At 39.0% G+C, this 27,278-nt stretch overlaps 2 protein-coding genes across 12 annotated transcripts in view; one reads left to right on the forward strand and one right to left on the reverse strand.

Moving 5' to 3' along the window:
- The window catches only part of TBL1X (transducin beta like 1 X-linked), a 210,438-nt gene extending 198,722 nt beyond the window's left edge, over positions 1 to 11,716 (forward strand). For 5 of the 6 annotated variants that reach the window (XM_067296336.1, XM_067296356.1, XM_013950225.2 and 2 more), the window contains 5 exons: positions 1,067 to 1,141; positions 3,555 to 3,682; positions 4,870 to 5,035; positions 6,112 to 6,213; positions 7,318 to 11,716. In XM_067296336.1, coding sequence (XP_067152437.1) covers positions 1,067 to 1,141; positions 3,555 to 3,682; positions 4,870 to 5,035; positions 6,112 to 6,213; positions 7,318 to 7,344 — 498 coding nt within the window. In that variant the 3' untranslated portion in view covers positions 7,345 to 11,716. Of the gene's footprint in view, positions 1 to 1,066; positions 1,142 to 3,554; positions 3,683 to 4,869; positions 5,036 to 6,111; positions 6,214 to 7,317 lie in introns of those variants that run through there. The other variant, XM_067296383.1, reaches the window with a different exon arrangement.
- The window catches only part of GPR143 (G protein-coupled receptor 143), a 59,436-nt gene that overhangs the window by 8,877 nt on the left and 23,281 nt on the right, over positions 1 to 27,278 (reverse strand). For 4 of the 6 annotated variants that reach the window (XR_010884144.1, XR_010884146.1, XR_010884147.1 and 1 more), the window contains 3 exons: positions 26,497 to 26,737; positions 16,914 to 17,020; positions 5,116 to 5,248 (listed from right to left, as the gene is read on the reverse strand). Coding sequence is in view for 2 of the 6 variants with exons in the window: in XM_013951194.2 (XP_013806648.2) it covers positions 16,941 to 17,020; positions 26,497 to 26,737 (321 nt within the window). In the remaining 4 variants the exon portion in view is untranslated. Of the gene's footprint in view, positions 1 to 5,063; positions 5,249 to 8,438; positions 8,455 to 16,913; positions 17,021 to 26,496; positions 26,738 to 27,278 lie in introns of those variants that run through there. The other 2 variants (XM_013951194.2, XM_067296408.1) reach the window with 2 other exon arrangements.

The following is a 27,278-nucleotide window of genomic DNA, read 5'->3' on the forward strand; positions in this document are numbered from 1 at the left end:
TCAAAGGCTAGTTTTTCTAGTTTTCATTCATGAGAAAACTGCTATGATATACTGACCTGTAAATTAGATATTAACTCCCAGAGCTATTTATCTCCCCACTGAGGAAAAATTGTACATTTGTAGACTTTTAGCTAGTTTATGTGGTTAAACTGGTATTAAACTGATAATTCCTGACAGATTACTGCACATTCCTATCAACAGATTGATGGGTTTTATTATTATATGAAGTATACCATTTTGCATATGGGCCAAATTTTGACTTCAAATATGTGTGTGCAGTTCCTTTTAACTATAGTTAAAATGGGTAAAGCAAAATGAAAATATTTCCAGTATTATTGTCTCTAAGACCCTGAGCCAGTTCATGCTTTTTAAAAAATAATCTTTCCCTGTTTATAAAATGCTTTTTTCCCTCCTGTTATTATATATGTCTGTCCCTCAAAAAGCAGAGAAAACTTACTGACTATCTAGGGGATACACTAGACTTAGTTAATTACAAAGAGCTGGAAAAACTGATGGAGGAAGAATCATAAAGTACTTAATATTCCGTGCTGGATTTCGTTTCCACATACTGCTCTCTTTAGAAAGATCACAATCATTGTAAAGCTGAGACTAAAGAACAATAAAGTCCACAAAACTGTAACCCTCTTCCCACAGTATTTTCTAGTGCAAATTTGTATCTCCTAGACCTACAGGATATTAACTTAGGAAATATCTGAATTTTAAAAATAATTTAATGCTGCATCATCAGTCCACCTGGTTTTAGGGTTTATTTAAATCCTGGCATTTGAAGAAAGAGGGCATGACAGATTTTGTGCCCGAAAACATATCAGAAGACTGATTGTGCGTATCATCCATGAGCACAAGCACAAAATGGTTACTATTCCTAAATGATCCTTAAATAACATGATGTGCAAGCAGCACTGCTTTTCCTCACCCATAGAGCATTGAGGACTGCAGTTCGTGCTTTCACTTGTTGCAGGCATAGACCTTGAGTGCCCTCTGCTGGGTGCCCAGCACAATACGAGTAACCTGAATGTTCACTTTATAAAATCACTCTTTATTTCAGAACGAAGTTAATGCAATCAAATGGGACCCATCTGGCATGCTACTAGCATCTTGCTCTGATGATATGACATTAAAGGTAATTTAGTTTCCATTTCAACTGTTCAAAAGGTAAAAAAAAAAAAAAAAAAAGTTATCTCTGTTTTTTAGTCTTCTCCAGAATGGTAGTACTGTATCAGTAAAACTCTTAATGAGCAATAGTTTCATTTTGTCCCATATTTCTTAAAGGTGATGTGAAAAATAAGACTGAACATAGAGAAGTATCCACTGGGAAAAATGAAGCATATTCTCCAAATTAGTGTCAAGATATATAGATATAGATATATGCATCTTCTTGCCTGTCAACAGAAACTCTTTCCCTATGCTAAGCAGTCTATTCATTACACTTTGTAAAGAATATAAAAATAAATAGTTTTTCCTTTGGAGTCTTTCTTCTGAAAGTATTTTTATTAGAGCATTCTGATTTTTTGAAAAGCCCTGGCAAAAACAATGGGACAGGACCGGTACATTCAAAGGTTGCATCAAGCTCACCAAATATCTGAATCGCTCTCTGAAGATACCTGTCTTTATCCATTCACTATATGAGAAGCCTAGGGCAGCTACACTGTGATTTACCTATCTCTGTTAGGTGCCTGAAGATAGGTGGAATTAATCTGGGTTCTGGCATGCAGGTGGCATAGGCTTCTCTACCCGTATAACCAGGCCATTGTGCTTTACTAGCAAAGTATTACTAATAAAGGGAGAGTCTGGGCTGGCAAAACTACTTTTTACAATAGAGTTTTTTCCAGCCCAAACTTTCCCTCAGTCTTGCTCTCCTTTCCCAACCACATAAAATGAAGGCTATGTCTACATAACTGTATATTGTAACAGAAAGGCCCTCCCGCTGGACTGCAGAACAGTGCCAACACAGCTATTGTTTTATACTGTTTCCTCTGAGCAAAGCTAACATCCCAAGAAAGATTTGTTTTTGTGGATAGAATTATACCAGTAATACAGATTTCAGTGTTAATTAAGGCTCACACCTCTTTCCACTGTGGATTGACACAGCTAAAATAATAGATATTTATGGCATAAACACAGCCTATGAATAGGAACTAAAACTCAGAGAGCAGCAAAACTTGTAAATGTAGGTAAGACCTAAGTATACATCTGCATTATGAACATTTTCTGTTAATCTGTTCAGTCATTTTCTGTCTTTGCCACATACCCATCGGGGTTTTAATCCTCCTGGATTCTAGATAGGGTATTCCAGATTATTCACAGAAATGCAAAGTTACAAAAAGTAGGTCTAGAGGAGATTTGAAGGGAGCACCTCAGGACTATAGTATTAAGCAATAATACTCTGCTTAAACATCCTGACCCAGTGATAGTACATTTTTTCTGGTGTCCAGTTCTATACTATGTTTTTAAAACTGCTTTGGCTCAGTGTTGTTGGTACCCAGTTCAAATTTCTGACCACCAAATCTGGCACAAGACCTAATGGTTTTCTATCACTGGCCTAGCCTGTTCTTAAAAACCTTCAGTGATGGAGATTTTCATATCCTCTTCAGGCAAATACTGTTCGTCTTCCATTTTCTTTGGAAATCAGTCCTCTCTGTCTTCATTTTTTTCTCATTTTTGAAGTTCTTGATATTTTTCTACAACTTCCTAGAGCATGTTACCTGTTAGGCATAGAACATGCCTAAGCTTTGTGTAACATTTCCAAAAGTGGACTCAGGTATGCTGCTGAAAATTCAGCATAAGAGCACATCATTTTCCTCATTGTGCAGATTTATAACTAGTGAGCTAAATTATTACTACTTTTTTGATATCTCTCTGAAACTGACTGACTGTAATTTTGGGTTATTTTCCCTGCTGTGAGAGATTAGCTTGTTCTTCTTGTTTTCTTAATTATCTGAAAAAAGACTTACTAAATATCCTGCCATGTCTATTCAGCATATTCTTTGTCTCATACTAAAGTATTTAGCCACACAACACTGCATAAATAGCAGATTTTGTTCCGTCATCCATGCTGTTAAAAACATCAGGAAAACAAGTGGAGTTTTGGAGGAAAAGGAAAATCCAACATGAGTATTGACTGGTATAAGAGAAAACTAGATTTTAAGCAGTCATAGGGACTCTATTCTCATTCTTTAAAATAACTGCTATTGCAATCTATGACTTAAGTTCAGTTTCTCTGAATAGAACATCTTCAGCTTCTGTGAAAATACAGGTATAGGCTATGGACAGTATGATAACTGTCTAGTTCTTCTGACCTTATTGAATAAATACTATTAAAAGTGTATCAGTTTCCCCTAATGTGGTTATTCTAACATGCGTGCATTATAGGTGCCAAACTGCTGTGTTAATAAACTCAAATTAAGTTATGCTTGTGTATCTAGATATTAAATAAAGAAATGTCAAGAATAACACATAAAGAAGACAGAAATAATTTAGCTGAGAAGAGATTAGTAACATTGCCATTCTTCTCCTTCGTAATTACTCTGACATAGATTTGGAGTATGAAACAAGATACCTGTGTACATGATCTTCAGGCTCACAGCAAAGAGATTTATACTATCAAATGGAGTCCTACAGGACCAGGCACCAGCAATCCAAACTCCAACATCATGTTAGCAAGGTAAAAATACACCTATTCCTCTTGCCTACCAAGAAAAAGGAGCATCTTTCTGACATATAATTCTACTGTTATCATGATGTCACTCTTCCTGCAGACAATTCCAGTAAGCCATCTGCAGATAATATTAAAAAGTGGCTGTGCTTGTAAATCAGGGGAGTAGATACAAAGGGAAAGAAAACATATTTGGAAAAGGAAGAAGAAAAAGAAGGAAATTTGAGTCATGTTATTTAATTTTTCAGCTGTCTCAATATAAAGATAGTAAATGTGGCATTGCGTCTTCACGTTTGGCAGCTGGTTGTTATAAATGAATATATTTAATGAGACAGATGGCAGCCTATTAAAGCATTTGGAGTGTGTTCTAACAAGGGTCATGCAGCTCACCTGTGCAGATACTGACAATTTTTATAGCCTTGTTAACTAACAGAGAAAAGCTTGGATACTTTTTAAACTTCCACGTAAAAATTAATTCAAAATTCTTCTTTCAGTTTAGGAAATACGTTTACATGTAGGAATGCCAATTGATGGTAGTACCATTGGATTAACAAATCAGTTTGTGATGTCTTTAGTTCAGGAAAGAGTTGTATCTAATTTGATTAATTTATTTTGCCCCTCTGTCTGGAGAGGACAGGGCAAGGGATAGGGAAGAACTTTGCTTTCTTGGGGTTGTTCTTCTAATATGGTTATTTTTAATACCAATTACTTCCCTTGTTTTTCCCTAAGCCCACAGTTGGGTATTTAGACAGATTGGAACAAAAACATCCCTGAAAGAAAGTGAAAAGAACTTCAATTCTAGAGAATTACATAAAGTTAATTCATTAGATGATACAAATCCATGTTAATGGATGTTAATCCTGTTAATGACAATATATTTTTAACTTCCTCAAAAATAGCAGGTAGAATCTCAAAAAGAGAGAGTCGACCCTGTTTGGGATAGTGATCCGATCCTAGGTACAACATCCCTGGTTATACTCAAGGGTCCACGTACAAAAATTCAGTTCTGTAGATATTGTTCCTGCCATTAAGAAAGTAAAGGCTCTAGTGAACATTAGTCTTTCTGTTTGAAACATTACTTCCTGCTTAGCCAAAAAAAAAAAAAAATAGTATTTTCTTCAAGTATTTACAATATCAAACTACAAATTGATTAATACCCAAGTTAAGACATGCTTGTGTTTGAATGCTTCTTGCAGTGCTTCATTTGATTCTACTGTTCGGCTGTGGGACGTTGACCGAGGAGTTTGTATTCATACGTTAACAAAACATCAAGAGCCTGTCTACAGTGTAGCTTTTAGTCCTGATGGAAAATATCTAGCCAGTGGGTCCTTTGATAAATGTGTCCATATATGGAATACTCAGGTACTGTTTTGATTCATGTAAAACACATCTGTTTTAGATGGCACATTAGTAGCAAAAACTTAAGTGGAAAATATACATACCTCTGTAGACTGTGCCCTGCCAGCCAAGGTGAACCCGATTGTACTGACTGGTATAAATCCCAGCATAACAGTTGAGTCACTCAGGGGAGTGAGGTGACTGTCCAGAACATTTCTGCTAAGGCTTCTTTGTAGGCTAAAACAATAGCATACATGAAAATAAGTACATCACACTGTGCTATCAGCTTTGTGAAGTAAAGGCATGGGTTGATTCTTAGAAATAAGTGATAACTTATATTCAGTAACACAGTTCAGTTGTGAGTCAGATTCACCTGGCTTATAGTATGCGGTGAAGGGATGATAGATACAAAGGGTGAACAGTTTGGGGATACTCTGGAAAAAAGCGAGGCAATTGGAGGTTTTTCCTCCCAGCCCCAGGAAGCTCTTTTCACTCATGCCTTAGGACCTAAGCCCTGGGAGCAAGCTGAAAGAACTGATGTCTGCTTTCATGTCCACCCAGTTCTTTTCTCCTAATGAGAGTGTTCTGTATGTGATCTGTACAGGCTTAGAAACTTGTGGAAGTACTCCTGTCAGGTTTTTCTGGGCATGGAGATGCCAAATGTGAAAGAAGGTTAGGCACAGAGATGTATACTGCATGAAGAATTGAGGGAAGTCCCAGGCTCCCTCATAGTGGTGGCAGAACTGTCATCAGTGCACATAGTTCCACAGACAGTTCTGGACACTGATACCTCACAGTCTGAATAAACAACAAACTTTAGAGACGACCACCTCAGCCTAATTCCCTAGGCCTTTGCTATTACAGAGTTGACAAAAAGAGATGTTCAAGACACCTGTTGTGAATTGCTTTCTGGTGGACCCTGTTTCTCTTCATTATCAAAGACCAGTCTGCTAACTTCAGCACCTTCATGAGATGACTGTAGTTAGGTGATGCAAATAGCTCCCCCTCACTGCCACTCTATTCTCTTAATATATTGCCACACTGCAGAGGGAAAAAAGGAATTTCTGTGTCAAACGTTTGTATGCTGTTTTGCTTTGTAGAGTGGAACTCTAGTACATAGCTACAGAGGCACCGGAGGCATCTTTGAAGTCTGCTGGAATGCTAGAGGAGACAAAGTGGGAGCAAGCGCATCAGATGGATCGGTAGGAATCTGTACACAATGTAAATGTTGGGTGGAAATTACTCCTCTGGAAAGTGTCAACAAAAACACACATGCCTGCCTGCCTGCTCTGGACAGAGGTCAAGGCGTAGACAGCTCAGGACAGAAATAAGCAGAGCTATGGAGTACATTAAAAGTGCCTCCTGTTTTGAAAGGTTTTGAATATTGGGAGATAGTGGTGTTACTCGAAACGAAGAATGCTTGTGGAATAGGTGAATATTGCTGAAGATGGGGAAGACTTTTAAGTACATATTTGATAAGAACAACAGTAGTGTTGTTTCTATCCTTATTATCTTGTCTGTCAAAATTTAACGGAAGTCACGGCAGTCAACTTTCTAATCAATAGTTGTCTTGGGGCTAAGTTTTATCCTGAAGAAGAAATTTACCCTTAAATAGTACCTAAAGGAGGAAATTTTCAGCAGGCTGCACAAAGATTTCCTCATGTGGTAAAGGAGAAATATTGCCTTGGAGAGGCTGATAATTCATTACTATCTTTGCTGTTAATGTTACATTATAAAAATTTCAATTATAGCATTAGCAGCTTGTGAAGGACATGCAGATGTTATAATGCACTCTATAACTTTTTAAATAAGTCTTCTCCATGGTTGGCTTGCATAGCTGTGCTCTAGAAGAGTATTTTTCAAGTTTTTAACCACGGGAGCACCTAGGATGTGATTCAGCTGCCTGAGCTTAGTTGTGATGCCATTTGAGATAGTGCTATGCGTGGCTTCCCAGAACTGCTCCAAATGAATATATTTCTGAAATGGAAGTAGACACTATGTTTAGGCAACTGAATAGAGCCTATAAGCTTATCTGGGGTGTGCAGGGTCACAGCAATGTTTTTAATCTAGTGAAAGCTCAGCTAAATGTTTAATACGTGGTTTTCACTTGTTTCCTCCCATATGGTTTGTTTCCTGGCTTGTGTACATGAAAACAGGTATTTTAGACAAACTGATGTGAAGCTTGGGAGTATGACATGCTGTTTTTTCAGCTGCTGGCTGATCAGCCTTTGTGCTGGGCCATGTATACATATGAATTCCAAATAATCTTCAGAAATGGTTCTTAATCCTGAGTCTTTTCTCTCTAGGTTTGTGTTCTAGATCTGCGGAAGTAAAAGTGAAATGTTTTAGAAGAAATTTCAAATGGACCAGCAGTGAATGTGTGGGGAGAAGCACTCTTCAAAACTATTCTTAACAGCTCCAGAACTGTACGAACTTGAACAAAGTTAGAGTGTACCGTGAAACCAATTCTCCCTGGCCACAGATGTCTAGTATTTTGTCTGTAACCTTCATCAAGGAGTAAAACCACAGTCACTTCAGAGGGGGAGGGAATGGTTTCCACCTGGAACATTCAGCCTTGGAAGCATGAAGCCACCAGCTAGGCATTGCACTGTTTGGTTTGCGTCTGAGAACTTGCTCTGATGGCTGGGAAAAAAAAGCTGTGCCAAAAAATTAATAAACAAAAAAAAAGAAAAATGCTGTGATAAACCAAAAGGGAAAAAAAATCCTCCTCCATGCGGTGTTGTATTTTTTCCTTCCAATTTGGACACTACAGTTGCTCTCCCAAAGGACGTTCAAAGACCAGTTTGTACTGATGAAATGCTCAACTTTGTAATCACAACACTTTCTATTTTCTAGACTACTTTTTTTGTTCAGTGGTTTTTCTATCAGCTGGAATATTATAGCCTGGAGGATCCTAGGCTTAGGACAAAGCTTTTGTTTTCCTTTTATTTTTCCCTTCCACTCCCAACTTCTCCTTTCTTTTTTTTTCCTTCTCTTTCTTCTTACCCTTTTTTTCTTTTTTCCCCGTATGCCCATAGTAGATGCAGCCAGGTGGACATGACAATGAAAATTTTTGACAGACTGCTTCTCCTCTCTTCTCTCTCTCTCTCTTTTTCTTCCTTTCTCTCCGTTTAAAAGAAAAAAAAACCTCCATGCTTCAGATCTTAGCGTCTCAAGGGCACTTTCAGCAAATTGTGTAATAAGTGCTTTATATAAGAATGCAGTGCTGGGGAAGATTTTTACAGGAGAAAGATGACTTTTAACAGAAAGAACCCAGTGTATTTTTGGAAAAAAATATTTTTTATGTTAAACACAGTTTTAAAAGCCTAAAATGGCCACCAAATGTAGACCAGTTGTGTAATTCAAGTAAAAAGAATGACACAAACAGAATCCAAGGAACATGAAAGGTGCAGTATCCTTTTTCTCTTCTCTCTCAGAAAGTGCTGTAAGAAAAAATGCCATTTGATACAAAAAATGCCAGTCATTTATTAAGAGTCCTCTTCCAGCAGCCAGACATTTACATAGTCTAATTTCAAATTTGTGGCTGTTTGATGATGTAAAAGAAATCCATAAGTTTTGAGACTATACACTTATCCTCAGTAATGAAAGGAAAACAGTTGTATATCCCCTCTCCTCTGTGAACAGTTCCAAGTTCATGTAGACCATGGGTCTGGCTGCCACTGGTCATGCTGAGCAGTGCTGACCTCCACTATTCATCCCATTCAACTGTTTCTAATCCAGTAAGTCAGTGGGATTTTATCACTGACTTAATGGGATCAGTTGGACCAAGAAATGTTGACTGTGCTTATCACTGTTAACTAATGGACTCTTGCCAAGCTCCTGTCCATCTGTGGTGAGCACACCTAAAATAGGCTCTTCCATTGCATCTGGCAGCATGTCATGCAGCTGTCACCCTCAGCTGCACGTTCTCGTGCTCTGAAGAAAGCTCTGGGTCTGCACTTGAAGGTTCACTGTCTGTCCAGGCACAGTGCGGTGCTCAGAAGACAACATAGATCTCTACGTTAGGTGCGGACATGAGAAATGATATATAAATTATTTCTCGACATATATACCACTATAAAGTTATAGCGGGTGAAATGATCAGAATGACAATAAAGACTTTCTAAGTGCTGCTTCTCCAATTTGGACATGATTTCCCTACTGCAAGTTAAAGACATCTGCAGTGATGCCTACTGAAGATTTCTTTGCTGTAAGAGCAAACGATGGATGCAAAAAAGGCACATTATAAGCAAGCCGTAGGCAGAGTTTATTGACAGTGCTGTAAACCGTAGGGCAGCTGCGAGGTGGTGGCCATTATTTAGATAAGTCCTCAGAGTGATCTGAGTCATACTGGTATCCACTCCAGCTCGCAGGCTAGGTTAGGATTTGTAGTATGCAGAGCAGCAAGCAAACAGAAAACCCCCTTAAAATCACGTAGCACAAAAGCTGCGATTTCTGTAACGCGGAATCTTCCCTTCAATTTGACCCCAGCTGCTGAAGTGGTGATTTGATCTGAGCAGAAACAAAACCAGGCCCATAATGTTGAAATGGTGGTGCAAAACCTGCCAAGCATCTTGGCATCGTGGAGTTCATACTACATTTTTTCTCCTTTGTTTTCCTCTCTTTACACTCGTATCTGTACAATATCTTAGTCTTTTCAGTGGAACTAGCCACTGCCAGCTTCAGCCTTTTTTCTTCAAGATACACATTTGAAAAGAAAAAACTAATGAGAATAAATAACTGCTAAAAGGGTTACTTAGTCCTGAGGTGAAACCATTTATGTGGGATTTTGGTTATTAATTACAGTTAGGCTTGTTTATAATTTATATCAAAGAATTGGACACTGGAAGGTATCAAGGATTATTTTTGGTGTTAAATGTGTCTATGTGTTGTTTTTAGTTTTGTGCTCCAAGAGCATGACTGTAGATGATCACGTGACAGTTTTGCACTGTTTTATAATAACCACGTGTAACTACTAATTTAAAGTCACTACCTAAAGAAAGAATACTTATTAGAAGAGAGACTTGAATTTAATACAAAGGTTTAATGTGGTTTTATAAAGCACGGTTGAGTTGATGATTTGATTAGAATCATTGCATGTAGACGGTTCACTTCCTAACTTGTACAGGAGTTTGTGGTCATGTTTCCGAGAAAAACAAGCAAAATCTCCCTTTCTGCAGGACAGTGGAAGACAGGCTGGACGGGGCGCTGCTTTTCAATCTGCCCCTTGTGTAACACTTGAATAGCAAACCTCAGGACTCAAAGAGAGCAGGTTGCTCCTTTTGAGTTCAGCTGTGCCACGTGGCTGTCTGGTTACAGAGCCCAGGTTTTGTAATTTTTCCAAGAATAGCTACTGTAGATAAGTCCGCAGTGTCGAAGATGTGTGTTTCTTTTTTCTTTTTATTTTTTTTAACTTCTCAGTGAGAACACCATCTTTCCCCTGCCAGTCTACATGGAGGTAAGAAGCCACGAGAAACGCAGTTTCAAAATGAGCTGGTTTACAGTGCCTACCTGTGAGAGAAGCTGCCATTCCAGTGAAGAATTCCCTATACAGACCATCAGATTTGAAAGCAGCATTTGCAAAAAGCTGAGAAAATTCACCTTTCTTCCCCTCCCCCAGCCTCTAAAGTGGGAAAATCCCCAAAGGTATTGTAGTAGATAGTCTTCCAGTAAAATGAGGGCAGCTAATGAGATGAAGGAAAGCAAAAGCTGTGATTGCAAACGCTAGTTTTAGGCAAGTGAGCTTGTTTCTCTAGGCCATGGGCAATGGGGAGAGAAGCTCTGCCAGGGCTTAGTTCAAAGTGGAAATCGAAGCCTGGATGTTCAGATTTGCCCTCGTGCGAGCTCTCGCTTTTCTCCACTTCTGCAGCGGTGTCCCTAGGCTAACGTTACCTTTTATGACTGCCCCTGTGGGACAGAATAGCATGAAGCAACAGGCTGGTGGACCTGAGCAATTTTTTCACACAATATTTTGATAATTTTGTTTGTAGTTCTTACCAATGGAAGAGAAATTGAAAAACCTAAGAGACCAAACTGAATTGTGAAACCATCAAGAGGCTTACTGGAATTTTATCTTTGCTGGCTGTCTGGAACTGGCCTTGAAGTGAAAAAGACAGTTTCTGAAAAAACACTCAGCTCCATGGGTTAGAAGGATACTGAATCTTTTATGTAGAAAACACTGGGTCCCTTATGGGGCACTAAAAGGCCTGACTTACAGGGTTACACACACATTAACCCCATGCTACATCTTAGAAATTTCCTTTTAATTTGTTTAAAAAGAGAAAAAATAGCTAATTTTAGAGCTAAGTGAAGTGCACTTTGTCAAATGTAAGGGTCTGCTTTGTTTTTGGGTTTCTTTTTTTCTTTTTTCCTTTTTAATTTTTCCTCCTTTTTTCCTCCTTTTGCCTTTAAAAGAAAATGTGGTTCTTTGTCGATTGCAGAAATGTTCTTTCAGCCACTCACTGAAATTCTGAATTCTGGCTTCTGCAGTTTTTATTGTCTGTGTCAGACTTGCAGCCAGACTTGGTTCTCATTTCAGCATTTCCCAGGTTCTGTTGAAACAACATCAACCCCTTATTTTGTTTCTCCCCCACCCACACTTTCTTCAAATTCACCTTGTGTATTGTAGCTCATTTGTTTTAAGGAGAGAATCAACAGATCATATTCAGTGTCTTGAATAAATTGCTATATTTTGATATTAGAGAACTCTGTGTGTGTTGTTCCTTATTCTTTCTTGACTATTTTGCATTCTGCGTTTAAGAGTTGGGGGAAATTAAATTTTCACACGTTTATTGTTCAGTTTTACTTTTCCCAAATGATTCATTTATTGGAAATCCCTCATTTTAAAGGGAGCAAAAACGTGAATTACTAAACATTGACAGCTAGTGAGGAACCACCTTCAGTAAGACCGGGTTAAAGTACTTTTAAAAAAAAAGTTTCCTCAGCAGAAAGTTTCTCCAGATAAAATAAATTTGTCTCTAAGCTGATCTAGATAAATTGTTAATTCTTCAAGGCCTTACATTCAATGAGTTGCTTGCGCACTTGATCATAATGCAGGAGGGTGCACGTGCTTCGCTATACAAACCAGGGAGGTTTTTAAAGGACGTTAGAGTGTTCCAGCTCATGCAACGGGGTTATAGGTCTTCTTCCATTCCGCTATAACTAGAAGTGTTTAGAAAAGAGGGATACCCCGTCTCCCAGCATTACCAATACACTGGAGCAAGACAGGAGCTCCCATGGGCACCCTCTAATAGCTCCTGCATCCTGCTGGGGCCTCATGACACTAACAATTCCCAGATATAATGATTATTTTTTATTCCACAAAATAGTACCCACACTACCTTATGGGGTGTCAACATGGAAGTGTGGGATTTTTGTTTTGTGACAGTGTAACACTGAGTCAATTCATCTAAGCCAAGGCTAAAAGATTGTCAACAGCCTTCAAAAGGAGCTACCACCCAGACCCACACAGGGTCTTATGTGTCACATCATCTGACTTAGATATTTAAGGACCTAGAGTGTACGCTGATGACTTGCACAGTATCACATAATCCAATACTCAAAAAAGAGAAAATGCTTCTTTTTGTGCAGTTTTTCACAGTCCATACTATCAAATATGCAGGACATTAATATACAATTAATTTCCTGTAATTGTATTATTTTAAAGCAATAGGACGGATACTTTTATTCACCTCTCACAAGACCACTAACCACCAGCAGTCTTCATAACAGTTCCTCAAAATAAAGAATGTGAGAGCTAGGGAGAAAGGAGATGATAGCTATCACGGGCTAAAGCTTTAACAGCACTATGTAAAAGCTGTGACTTTACCCACTCCTTAAGTCAATGCTATATTATAGTCCTACTTTTACTCACATAATTTCCAGCCATATTTCAAGAAAATGTAATACTGTCAAAATAACACTGTAATCTAGTTTTCATTTGTTTATCCTATAAATATTTACTTACAAACAATTTGACAAGTAGCACTTGAAGTATTGAGCAATCCTAAATGCTTTGCTTCTTGCTTCTGTCAGAGTGCGATCCAATAAAAGGATATTTGTTAGAGCTATTCTGTGAAGATGTTGTATTGCAGCACCTCACTCAGAACCACTTATTTCCTTGCCATCTTTCTATGTATCATTTTCCATAAAGGGAAAGATCAGTGACATCCATTAAGAGTGCATACAACTTCATATCTAAGCCCCATGCTCTGAAAAGCATTTTTTTAAAGCTTTGAAGTCTCGTAAGTGAAGAAATGACTCATTTGGCAAGGAATTTATCATCCTTGCTGACTCTTTTCCCAACAGGAAGGAAGATCTTTGCTTCCTTAGAGATAGTTCTTTTCTACTTCCTTTGGAATATATTCACAAAACAAAAAGAATACAAAACCTAATAAGCACAGGAAAACAGCTATATCCTCTTTTCCTGCTGCAAGATCTAACATCTTTTACCCTCATAGAAGAACTCTTGACTTCAGTGTGTAAATCACTACTGTCTATCTCAATACAAAGGATCGGGAAAAAGATTCTACTCATTTGTTTCCAAGTCCTTCCCATTAAAACTGGGACAAAATTGGCATCCTAGCCCTTCGTTAGAGTAATTCATTACAGTAAGAAATGCACAACAAATAAGAAAGGATTCAGTTGAGAAGCCCTGACATTCTGGAGTCCTAAAACTCAAAATTATTTCTCTAGGTTTCCAAATGACTTCTCTAAAAGTCAATGGAGTCAACAGAAAACTACACCACAACATACTGGGTTGCAGTTCCTGAAAAAAATTTTTATAGTTTCTTAGAGGACTAGACATAAAGGTCAAACCCTTAGAGGGATTTTTTTGAGACTTCTGCAGTCCTCACAGTCATGGTGTCCTGACAGAGTGGTTGAAAGAGGTTTTGAGTCATTACAGAAAATACCTTCAGTTACTACATTTAAGGTAGATGGATTCATAGTCGAACACCAGAAGAACACCCGGGAATACCAGAAGTCCACATGGAAATGTCAGCACTGTGATGTTACCACTATTGTAGGTCCTAGGCGTGGATGCTTTTCAGATTCTTTTCTGGAGGCTACTTTGGGGAGAATCTTGAGAAATTTGTCCAATAAGATCACCACGTCTAATTATCCACCCATGGCCTTCCTTCAACATAGATGACACAGGCAGAGCGCCTCCAGGTCAGTCAGCCCACACAGACACACAGCTACAGATAGAAGCTCCTTTTGTTCATATCCACATTAAAGGTCCAGGTCTCATGACTTGGACAGGGAATACAGACAAGAGCAATTAAAAATCAAATCTTTCCAATCTACCAACTTCTTGAATCCTACTGTTTCAGTATAGAGACATTTCTGAAGGTTGGCATAAGGCCTAAAATAATTTTTTCACAGACAAGAAACATCAGATCATGACAAAGAAAATCCTAGATCTCCTAAATAGATTGGTTAAAAAAAAACTGATACAAAAAAGAAAATGTTCTGGACTCTCTGCCAGGGTCTGCAAAAGATCCATAGATTCAGCTATATATCTGCAGAAGCAAAACTGGAAAACTGTTGTTGGCATTGGAATAACCACCATCGCTCATCACTGCAGAAATTCCCTGAGACCTCCTGAGATTGGTGAAGCTAACACAAGATTAGCTGCATACATCACTGATGACCTGCTACCAATAAAAATCATTCCTATTAATACAAAACACTGACCTTCAGCCTGTTTTTCCTTCTGCAACGTCAATCAAGCTAGTAAAAATGATCCGAGCTCGGATGGGGAGAGGGGGACTATTCTATGCTCATTCCTAAGCAAAGAATTTCTCCCATAGCTTTCCTAGGAAACTGCATTCTGACCTCTCTTTACATAAAATTAACTTTAAAAAAAGGCTCTGGTCCATTTCTAGAGCCAGTCCTCTGTGATAAACCTATTCCAACACAAACCGAACTCACAGAGGCACCTCTAGCAGAAAAGAAAAAAAAATCGGCTTATTGCCAAATAACCCTTCCTTTCTGAACACCAAAAGGCTTGATGCCTTTGGTGGGAAGATGATCTGATCTGTTTCCAAAATATAATTTCTAAGAGAATGAAAAACAGTTTGATTTCTGCTCTGCTACTTTAACCAAAGCCATCAGTATTGTCTCTCTCCTTGCTATCCCCTGTATGTCTTGGGCCGGGGAGACGTTATTGTCTGGCATGAACTGCTTCTCTGAATCCTTTTCTAGGATGTGCTGATCCTTTGGACTGCTTCTCCTGAACAAATATCCTACAGTAGCCTCTTAAAGGCCATGGAGTAGATTATTGTTTGAGCTGGTTGAAAATGTTTCAACAGAACAAACAGTTGTCATTGGAAAACAACCCTGAAAAAATGCTGAGGAAACAAAGTAAAGAATTAATGAGAAAATGTTGCTGGGGGGAGGGAGGGGTTGTCAGTGAAATGGATATTGAAAATTTTATTTGAGTTTTGGTAAACAAATTCAAGTTTTGGTAAACAAAAAGTTTATCATTTCAGTAGTGTCTTTTGCGGTGGTGGTGGTGGGTTAATAAAATTATGGTGTTAAAAATTAAGATGTGTGCATGCGTGTGTGTATGTTTCTGTGTATGTATTTACTTTTTTAAGGGTTGTTTGTGTATTGGGCCTGAATATTCATCAGTTTATTTCACAAATTTCTAAAAGACCAGGACAAGAAGCAAATCCTACCATTTTCTAGCCATCATTAGGGTCTCACCTGGAATAAGATTAGTCCCTTTACTAAGGATCTAAATAGTGATATCTTGATAGAATAAGTTAAAACAATACATAATAGCATTTTTGTCTCCAAGTAATGCAAGATATACAAAATCAAAAATACTTACATTTCTTTAGCTAAAAGTACCAGAACAACAAGTACAAAAAATTACAGTCAATATGCTGAACTCTAACTAGGCGTCCCCAAGGGACACTACTATAGAAGTTATACTGTATAGAGTAAAGCAGAACTTTGAATTAATTCTTTTTTTTCCACCATGAAAAGACATAATTTTACCCATCAGTATTAACAAAATGTCTGTGTCCTATCTCATTTACCTTGTTTCGTATGTGAAGCATCCATGTGCTGAAGCTCAATTAAGTTCACAGGTGAGTATAAGTGTAGGGACAAGTACATCATGAGAACGACAGTGTTACACCTACACCAAGCCATGTAATTCTTATCTCCATATAATGTAAGGTTACCCATTTGCTTATCACTGAAGCCTAAATTTGGTATAATTGATACTGAAAAAAGAAGTTACACACCAATCTTGCCTGACAAGGAAGCTTAAGAGTGTGTAACAAGGAGACAGCATGTAGAAGAGGGAGAAAAATGAAACATTTTTGTAATTTCAACATTTTTTTCCATTCTGTGCCACTAAAACTAATACCTGTCACAGGTGCCATGGAAAAAAAAAACATTTAAAAGTTTTACAGCCCCATAGCCACCAGCCTAGTGATTGGACAGTTCTGCTGATAGGCATGATTGCCAGGCCCAGGCAGCACCTGGATGGGTCTTGGCAACCTATGTGGGAGTCCTGATCCCAGAGCCACAGCTGTGCGGGCAGGCAAGCACCCATGGGCACTGTCACACCGTGCTGTAAAAATAAGCAGAGCATGGAGCTGAATGTGAATCTCCTACTGTAGGGCTGTAAGGTCAGCATCTCTTGCTTTTTCTCCCCTCCCCCACTTTTGGCCCAGTGAAGATTTAATTTTATAAGCACAGCAGAAGCACTCGTAAGGGAAGGAGTGGGACAGGCTTTGTGGCAGCGGCAGCAGCAGCAGCAGCAGCAGTAGCAGTAGAGGAATTTAAGCGTCCCACCTCCCCAGGCCCTGAAGGAAGACAAATGCATCTGAAAGAGAGAAACAATTCTCAGATCCTTGAGACTGTCTTTGTGTCTTAAGCTCACCTGCTCATGCCTTTCATAGCTTTCCAGTTATTCAACATCAGCCTCATTACCATTTAAGTCATATATCTCACTTGAGAGGTAGATTTCAATTGTACTAGCATCAGAACCTAGCAAACAAAAGAGAAAGGACTCTATTACATTTAAAGATATTTATTTAAAAAAACTTTTGTTTTTATCAAAAAGTATTTTGCCAATGTAGACTCGATTTTTTTTTTTAGTTCAAACATTGTATTGAAAGAATCTTGGTATACCGGCTTTTAGACTATAAAATCACCAGGAAACAGGGAAAAAGCCTCCTTATCTAGCGTCTGTCTTATTGTTCTCTGTGTAATTGCATTCCTAGGGAATGGTTGACTGCATTACACCCTGACTTAGCAGAGCTGGGCTGTTAAACAGAGCACTTAGCATGGCTGTGGGAATGTCTGTGATCACTGGCAAGTCATGTCTAGTGCCTTGAGCAAAGAGGTGGTAAGAAGAACGCTGTGTCCTCTGTCACATGGAGGCGCATGATTAGGGCCAGGGTGGAAGAAGCCCATTTCATTTCCACATAAAATGTGGTGCTTGCTTGAGTGCTTTAGCCTGAGAGAGTTGCTCTTGATTTTTTTTCTCCCAAGGAAATTCACTCAAGATCTGCTGCAGCAGGCCAAACATGAGCTGATGCTATCATGTGGTTGCAGCTCAATGAAAGGCTGCCAGTGTTTCACACTGGCGTTTGCCCCAGTGCCATCTGGGGGGGGGACGGGGGGGGGGGACACGGCGAGAACAACCCATTCCCCACAGCCATGGCAGAACTTGCTCCTTACATTGCATGGGCAAAACCACCTCATTGTTTTAAATGCCTGTCCTTAAAACCTATATTTTTAATAAGCATGATAAAAAAGGTCCTGTTTGTTTTATATATTTTCAAGATTTTTCAGGAGGCTGACAGATGTGTCACCAGGTATGAGGTTACTTCTGCTGTCCAGAGGCACCTGGAGAAGAACCCAAGGCCTCCATTTACACTGTGTCCATCTCTGCTGCATTGTGTGAAAGCATTAAGCAGTTCATGGGAGATGGAGGAAAGCTGGTGGAAGACTAGGCTAGGACTAGGCCACAAAGGTTGTCTTCATTAACAGATGTGCCATAGTCCTGCTCTCTAGAGGGAGGGAACCCACTTTCGGCCATCACAGCTCTTTTACAGCCCTTAAACCCCAAGCCCAAAAGAAGGCATAGTCGGATGCCTGAATCCCACCCCAGTGCAACATCAGGGCACAAAGAGAGCCCCACAGTCGCGCAGGGTACCTCTGCCCAGGGTGAACCTGCCTTCTCCAGCACCCCACGTTTCCCCAGATTGAAGCCCTGGCTTTGCGGAGAGCCAAATTTCACCTACAGAGATGCTAGAAAGTTTAAAAGACTTAGTTTAAAAGACTGTGTTCCCAAAACATGATGAGCCCCAGAGTCCAACATAGGAAGGAAGAGCACAAAGGCTTTTTATCACGTTCCTCACAGGATGATTTCCACTACGTAAGTGAGCTTGTCCCCTGCTACTCCCTACTGCTGGGTGACTGGAATGCAGTATTGCTGCTGATAAACCTCGGGCGTAATAACAAGGCCTGATGAGAAAAGTATGACAAGATTCCCTTTCATTGTTAAAAAGAGAAGTGGAATCCTGAAAGGTATTTCGGGCTGTAGATCTTTTCATTTATAAATGGATGATAAAGAATCCTTTCATACATCAGTTTCTAATGAATGTTTATGTGGATTTCACTGTTTTTCTACTATATTCAGGCAACACAACTTACTTTGTGGGCTTTTTTGGCTTAGACTTTTTTTTTTCAACTGACTGGTATTATTTCACAAATTGACTGTGCTGTTTTTATAAAAATACTAATTTTACCATTGGGCCAGAAAAGAAAACCCAATTTCTTTTATTCAGACTTCATAGCGCAAATTTACCTGTTGTCAGTTTGACATTTTATTCAGATTTAAAAGATACCATCCTCATATTTGTAAATATAAATGACACAAAGATCTTCATTCAGAGGCCTTATAAAGAGAAACACACTAACACACATGGCTGTTAGAAATATCTTCTGACCTTAACAGATTAGCATTTCCAGTTGGAATTCCTTTCTGCTCATGAGTCTACAGCCATCAGCTTCCATCATGTGATTCAGGGCAAAACAACCTGCTCTCTTATTTTCCTAAGTGAATTCAGTCTCCAGATTCCTGAAAATGCTCAGACTAGAAAATGCCTCATGTATTCTCCCAGCTAGGAAACAATAATGCAAACGTCTTTAACTCCCATTAGCCTGAGTCTAATACCTGACCCAAAAGTCCTAACAGGGCAAGTTAGAGCCCAGATCAGGTCCCAGAGGTCTTCAGTTCTTGCCTCTGATGAGACTGTCATTAAAGGTGACACCTGGGGCAGTTCCTGTGAAAAGCAGGCCTGCGTTCTGTGAACTGAATTAAGACTACAATCTGTTTTCAAATAAGCTAACACACTCTCATCAGTTGACAACTGGTTTTGATTCCCACTAAAGTAAAACTGGATTTATACCAGAACTTTAAGAACTGAATCTCTTCTTGAGACACAAATGCCTCCTTAAACTAAGCCATTCCCTCGTCAAGCCACCAGATCTTTAATCTGTTTAACCAAACAAAATGGAAATATGAATTCAAAATAGTCCTGCACAGTTTCCTTTGTAAAAGTTGCATTCTTTTCACAGAAGATTTTCCATAAAAATGTACTAGGAGAAACTCCTTGTTGGGTGGAGAGCTAGTATCTGCTGGGGCAGAATAGTCAGACCATTTCTCTGCCTCTGCTAAGTAACTGCAAAATACTATGTACTATCAGCCAAACTCTTAAGCAGCAGTTGGTCACACAGAGCTCCAGAGTGATTGAATCATTGAACTAAATTTTAGTGATCATTCTGACTTCCAGCGGCTGAGACTTTCTGTCTGCAAAATCCTAATCTTATCTAGAAACTATCCAAAATATATCCCTTATTCCATGATGGTAGGATATGTTTATTTCAGCAGGATTGCTCATTTCACATTAATCACAAACTAATTCATTTGGGAGTGAGGGAGGAGAAAGTTCAGACACTTTCATTCCAAAGCCTTGTTTCTTCACTCTAAACAATAACGCCCTACCTGGGAATCCTCCCTCATTACCTTGAGTCCATATTAACTTCAAATAACATGCTCTTTGTAAACACCTACACAAGCTGGCAGTCCTATTTTCTACACATCTGTACTACATTCACTTCATCATGTAAGTCCTGGCTTTCACACAGTCTGAGTCCAGCTCTAACTACATGGACTGGTTTTATGTTGCTCTAACTTCCCAGACACATTACAGCTTTTTCTAAAACTAAGGGTATATTAGTCATTTGGGCACAAAGGGCACCTACTATAATATAGATAACTAACAGATAGATACCTTTTTTCTCATATTTCTTTAAAACACTATAGTGCTTTCATCTCTCATTCTACTTGTATTCTTGCTAAGACTCTACACTATGCCAGTTGGGTCTAATCTTGCTAACGGTATCTGAAAGAAAAAAAATGAGATAAATGTAGAGCTCAAGCACACAGTCCTGTAAAAGGAAATATATCTAACAACATATTAGAGTCACCAAGTGTTCACCCTTACTAATGCTTCAATAAATATAATTGGCCTGAACATGCCTTATCCTATACTAATTTGTGTAAACACCCATGATGTATGAGGCATTAAAGGAGCCATTCAAATTTATTTTGTTTTATCAGCTAACTACTTCTCAAAATAATCACTTTCCACAAAATACAAAGAAGTCTTAATTAATTTCCAGGGCTCTAAAAATTTCCTGATACAGAAGACATTCAAATTGAGGTTTAGAGCTGAGCTTTCTACCTCTAAGACATAAATGTTTCTATGCTAATTAGAAACCCAGGTTTTTCTACATGTAGATACCACCTTCGGTTCTCACTGATGTTTCTGTTGTATTGTGTTTGAGCAAATTCAGAAGGCCCCATTGATCACAGGAGGCTCTGGGGATGTCGCAAATTCCTTTTGCCTTTTAACCCTCACTCTAACCATCAAACATGAAATGTCTTCTCAGGACTTTCAGTTAAACAGCACACACAAAAATATCCTAACGTTTGCTGGTCCTTTCCATAGATTGACCTGTGTGAGTTTACAGGCCAGTAAATCTTCTCTCTATGGCATATTTAAACATACCTAGCAGTGGGCATGGGTAGACAAGTTAGGAAAACGGTGCAAACCGTGGGGCTGCCACAGGCCTAGGGATGGCCACAGTGTTTTCCTTTCTATGTAAGATGTCTAGCTTTTTTTTTTTCCAGGATTCTTTCAATCTAGCATAGTGTGAGCACACAGCAGCTAGAGAGAGCTAGAAAGACACCCCATTCTTGTTAGCTGCACAGAAGAAAGCATTTTAGTTTGTTTGGGGGTTTTCTTTTGAGCGTAAACTCAAACACTTCTGTCACTCACTGAATTTTCTCATGCCTGAGAACTCATGTTGGAGGAGGCTTTTGAAAACTTTACCTACAAACTCGCTAATGAATTTAGCTTGCTGGATGTTTAAGAGTTGTTCAGTGAGATGGCAGGGGAGAACCAACTTTCCATAGAGCTCACAGCACGTTCCAACTCATAAACTGCATCGGAAAACTGATTCATATGCAGCCCTGGATTTGACTGTGCTCCCTATTTTATTTCTCAGCAAGACTGCCTCTCCTTCAGTTATCAGTTTCAGTGTATGTGCATGCGTGCTCCTTAATGGATCAACAACCCAGATATCATCTGGCCATTCTTAAAATTAAATTATCATCTGTCATGTGGTTTAGTGATTTCCAGATGGAATTACAATAGACTTGAGGATTCCATGAAAATCAAGAGAATTTTAGAAGCTTGGATTATTTTTCATCATGAATATACAATGATGACTTCTGAAAAAGTTGTTATACAGGGGAAAAAAGTAATCACATGTTAAGCATTTCACTTTCTCCATGTATTTGGTCTACAAGAATAGAGGAAGGGCTTACTGAGAGATGTACTTTGGATTTTGCTATTTAGAAATATGGCAAACATAAATGCAGAGCTCTGCATAAATGCAGAGCAGAGAAGTCAGCTTATTTAAGTAGTTTATTATTTTACTAATGCTCATATTTCAGCTTTGCAATTAGCCCGAACATCTGGCCAAATAAATTAGTAATTAAGTGTATGAGGCTGGCGGGTCAAATACAGCCCCATATGCACCTTTCCACCAACAGAAAAAAGCAAGGAGTATTTAAGATAGTATTACAGGATATGAAAGGACACTTCCGGAAGCTTTCATCTTATCATTAAAAGGCCTATAAATAAATTTTGGCTAATACAGGGAACACTTACAGGGTATGGTTGGATTCGATAACTTGGCTGGGAGCGCGAGAGGGGGGTGTTAAACAGAGGCAATTTAACTGCATTGCCCTGAGTGTGTGGATATCCAGTTTATGAGATTCCACAGCTTTGATGGCAACAATTTTCTTTCAGTGCCTGAATTCAACAACTTTTTTTTTTTTAATTTACAACTTTTTCCCCTTCAATGAGTTCAGGAGGGCTTTGTTATGCACTGATTCACCTAAAATATAACAAACTAAAACTGATCATTGCTGTGCTTCCAAAACACAGTGTTTTAGCTAAACATATTTGATTAGACAATATCTGATCTCATTCCCCATTTACTTCTGCTCTAAGTCACACCTTGCTGTTCCAGAGCAATGTCTATATTCCAGCTCATAAACCAAAGACGTAACTGTGAAAGAGAGTCCCTCCCATAGACAGCACAAGGTGAAAGCCACAGACTCTGACTGCATTTATTGACTTCAGTATTGAAAAGATTTACTCCTGCCTAATCCAAGCTATGTTCACAATACCCCTTAGAAAGCAAATATTCAGGCTAGTGACAAGTACTTTCCACATTAATCAGAAACAGCCTGCTAGTAGACTCCTAAAACTAAGAGAGTTTGAAGTGACCCTGTGTACCGTGTGGGAAATTATCACGACACCATGACTATACAGATACAAATCATCATATAAATGAAAACCAGGATGTTTTTCCATGTGCTGGTAAGTTCAAGGCTCCTATCAGCAGAGGGAGGGTAGACAGCAAATTGAAGAGGGCAGTGTTTAGGCTGGTGTTAAAACTATACTGTACAGGACATGGTGTAGACTATGGTCTTCTATTTATTATCTGTGTCAATATTAACAGTTCATTTCCTTTTAACTATACATTTTATTAGAAATACATTCTAATGTTTTATCTGAGTAAATTATCTCTCTCAACCATATCTCTGTCTTGCTGAGCTTTTCATCTTAGAATATGTCCAAGAAGCAAGCATAACTCTCATACACATCCCTTTAACTAACTAAGGTCTAACATGGTAACCACAATAAAAAGGAATTAAATTCTGACTGCCCAGCTTTCAAGGGACTACAGCATAACTACTCTGCATGCTCTCATGGATATCTTACAAGCTAATCTGCAGCTTGCACAAATATTTACATGAGTGAGCGGTGTATTTGGATTAAAGCATACAAACAGGAATATACATCTCTCTGAGGCTATGTCTACACTAGCAGGTATTGCAAATAGGAGCTGATCTGTTCAGTGACACAATACTGAGGACCTGACATCCACTCCATCTGATTTCAGGTTTGTTGGGTTTTTTTTTAACTTCAGACTAGATCTAGCCTGGGCCTGGGATGCCCAGGTGGCATGCCTTTGGTGACCCATAGAGGACACACTTGGTTTCACCCAAAAGGAAACCGATTCGGGTTCTCTGAGACTGCACCACAACATGAAGCAAGCACAGTCTGCGGGGACAATCAGGAGATCCACTTTGAAAGCACACTCCTGATCAGGATAGACCAGCACCCTGTAATATTTGTAGAAGGCAGTACTTTTTGCTCAAAATGGTAAGCAGTAAGGCAAGAGCAAGGGCTGTGTAGGGTGAAATCAAATGTCACGGTTACAAATGAGCAGAGAAAATTATCACTCATTTAGCTGCGGAAGCTTCGTATACCAGAGACTGAGAAAAGTGTGTAAGAAAACTCTTCCAACACTTATTTCTTTTCTAAGTTAAAAACCATGGTCGGTTTCCTCTGCCGTGCTCCATACCAAGTTCTCAACATATCAGAATTAGCTTAGTCACCGAAACCTACGATGTCATACAAGGAGCACGTCTTACTTCTGTTGCCCAATGAGTCCTAATCTTTCACAGTGGTATCCCAATAGATTGATAATATATACACCACACATATCTCAAGAACAATCTTGAAAACCCTGAGCCAGATTACACCCAGCGCTACATCCGAGAACAAAAGAGAAAGGGAGCAAAAGCATGACTCCTGCACGAGGGCTAACCAACGGCACAGGCGTGCAGTGCTGGGCAAAGCCCTTCCACCATCGGGAGGCACCAAGCATTGCTGGGGGACTGCTGCATGGGCTGGGGGCAGGGGAGCTGGGATCGGGGCACAGGGGCTGTTCTTGCCCCCATACGCCCAGCAGTGTGTGAGGCCTTGGAGTAGCAAAAGGAGTGAGGGATTAGTTGGTCAGTTGTCTTGCAGGGCCTCTTGCTACAGTCAGCCACCTCCCAAATGCTTTTATACCACCTGATTACTTCTGTGAAGCTAGAGGCTGTTAATTTTGTTTTAGGGTTTCGTACTTTGGCCCACACTCTAGGATCTGAAAAGGTTTACCAACCTCTGCCTTTTTTCCTGCTCTTTTAAACTATTGTGATGAGTTTTTCACTGAAAATGTGGATTTTTATTTTGTAAGAATCAATATAATCTGCTTCCAAAGTCCCTGTGCTTTATCTTCATACCTAGCTAGGAAAGAAATTACTGTCTGTCCAGGCAGAGGACCAGAATTTCTAGAGAAAATACAGATTCTTAAAGATCTAGTGATATGACAGTATTTCTGATAACTAGAACAGGAATATAAAGCTATAAAACCACAAAGGTTTCTATATGGCATGACTTAAAAGAATTCCTACAAACCAACCACAGTTCTCTAATGATCTGCCTAAGTAATTATGGGTTCACTGTTTAACAACTTTTTAGCAATTAGTTAAAAAAGGCTATTTACTTAAAACAGCAAGTCAATATTTTACATTATAGTTTCTGATGAGTTTGCTTCCCTAACCATCCTTGGACTCTTCTGAGAAACACAGCAGCTTGAACACAATGTTATTGGGTTATTTCAGCTTTCTTTAATAATATATTAATTTTTTTTAAATAGCTGGGCCTGCAGTGGGTTTGAAAAGAAGGGTGTGGACATCCAGTGAAGCTGAGTCAAAATGAATTTGAACTGGGTTTAAAAAATACCTTTTATTTTATGACTGGTCCTGGCTACATTCTGAAGGAAGGGAGAGGGGTTAGTTGGGGTCAAGTGGCTTTCACCATGCTCTCTGTCAAATTACTGTAAACAACTTCCAGATCAATGAGTTTTAAATCATGCTAATTCTACTTCCAATATGACATTAAAAGCCTGGGGTAGACATGGTCATTGTTTTTTCTTAATTTTCAATAAATTTGGGGAAATATTTGGGTGTAGGTGCTTAGTAGCACTGTATCAAACACAGTATGTAGCTGAGAAAACAGAATGGATTTAATATCTCTCTGTTCAGCAACTGAAGATGTAAAATAGAGCACTGCTCAGAGAAGGGACTATTGATTCTATTCTTTTTTTTTTTAATGAGTTTTTTTGGCAAATGCTATCTCTTAATGCAACTGTCCTCCTTAATTGCCATAGTCCTGTTAGACAACTACGTATAAGGATCAAACTGAACCCAAACTAAAAAAAAAAAGCAATTTGGAGAGTCAGTTTTGCCTGAATCAGTAGTGAAATAGAACCATTATTCTGGAGTCTTTACGGAATCTAGGCTGTGTCTGATTTTTTTAAAAAAGACTTTCAGCTCCCTAGACAAAAGTAAACTGAAAATTAACATAAACAAGCTAAAAAGAAGACTTTGTCAGTGAGATTCTACACAAACAGTGTAAATTTGTGCTTCCATCAAAGTTTGCTGTCACTAGTGTTTGACCAGCGTGTCAAGGAGAGAAAGCATGTCTCAGAAATCCTAGAGCTGTAATTTTGGGTAAGGAGTTTTACGTTGAGCAAGGCAAGTAAGGGAACACATTTAAAAAGCCAACATGTGAATAGCTCATTTATTTAAACAAAAGACTTTTCTACTATATGGAGGTTACAAGAGATTTTAAAATAAAATGGAGGAAAATGAATCATAAGTAACACAGATCCTTGCAGAGATACACTCCTGCTAAAAAAATGTTCAGGTCTTTGTAACTTTCTACACACCTCCTATAAAGAAAATGAAGACATTAACCATAATTTCTCTGTCTCACACACACAAAAGTTGCAAGAAATGACATCAAACCATTCATTAGGCATGTACCTAATTCCAGAGTAAGTAATGGTTCACACAGTGCCGTGATTTTATGAGTCTTGACAATTGGGGGAAGTAAGATTCAGCTCTGCTCCTATAAACTACCAACCCTGGTAGATGGGAGAGCTCCTGGTTAACCTGTCATCACCACTAGTGTTACCTTCAGACAACATGCTTATAGCCTCATCTGTCTGCTGGCTGTCAGTTGTTGATATCTTCTTTGAATCATGGATGTTGCTTTGGTAGTTCACTGGTGAGGGATAGGCATTTTCACCCACGGTTGATGAGGACATTGATTCCCAGGGTATTTCTCTCTTTTGCCATTTCAGGTTCACTCTCCATCCTGTCCAGCCATAGAAAGCTAATGTGAAGAGGAAGCCTTGCATCGGATTAAGAACGCCCTAGGAAAGAGAAGTGCAATAGCAGTTACACTTAGCAAGGCTGGAATGTGAACCCCAGCAAAATGTTTAGCATGCATTAGCAACTTCCCTTACACTGAAAACTGCTTTTCAAAGATGCCATTTGCATCCAAATAAAAGTGTACATTGTGCCTATTGTAGACACGAACAAATCAGAGTGAGATACCACAACCTGTTGTTTCAATATGCTAAGGCTATCCCATGAACACTAAGGCCAAACGGTTTTCTAGCAGGAATTTCAGCTGGTCAGTCCCCCAGTGTGTTTGAACATTCCTCACAAGCTGTACACTTTTTAACTCACAAAAGCAGATATTATATTTTTCACTAGAAGCCAAGCCAAATATATGAGAGTAGACATTAGCATATACAGTCAGTTTATTTTAAACACTAGCAATTGATCTGTCTGGAATTGTTGCAGGTTTCTGAACTGGTGAGGATGTCCAGCAAAGTTGAAGGCAAAAAAGGGGAGATAGATACACACAAAAAAATCCCAAATGATTTCCAAAAAAATCATCTCTGTTCC

This window comes from Apteryx mantelli, chromosome 1 (assembly GCF_036417845.1).
Source record: "Apteryx mantelli isolate bAptMan1 chromosome 1, bAptMan1.hap1, whole genome shotgun sequence".
Lineage (NCBI taxonomy): Eukaryota > Metazoa > Chordata > Aves > Apterygiformes > Apterygidae > Apteryx > Apteryx mantelli.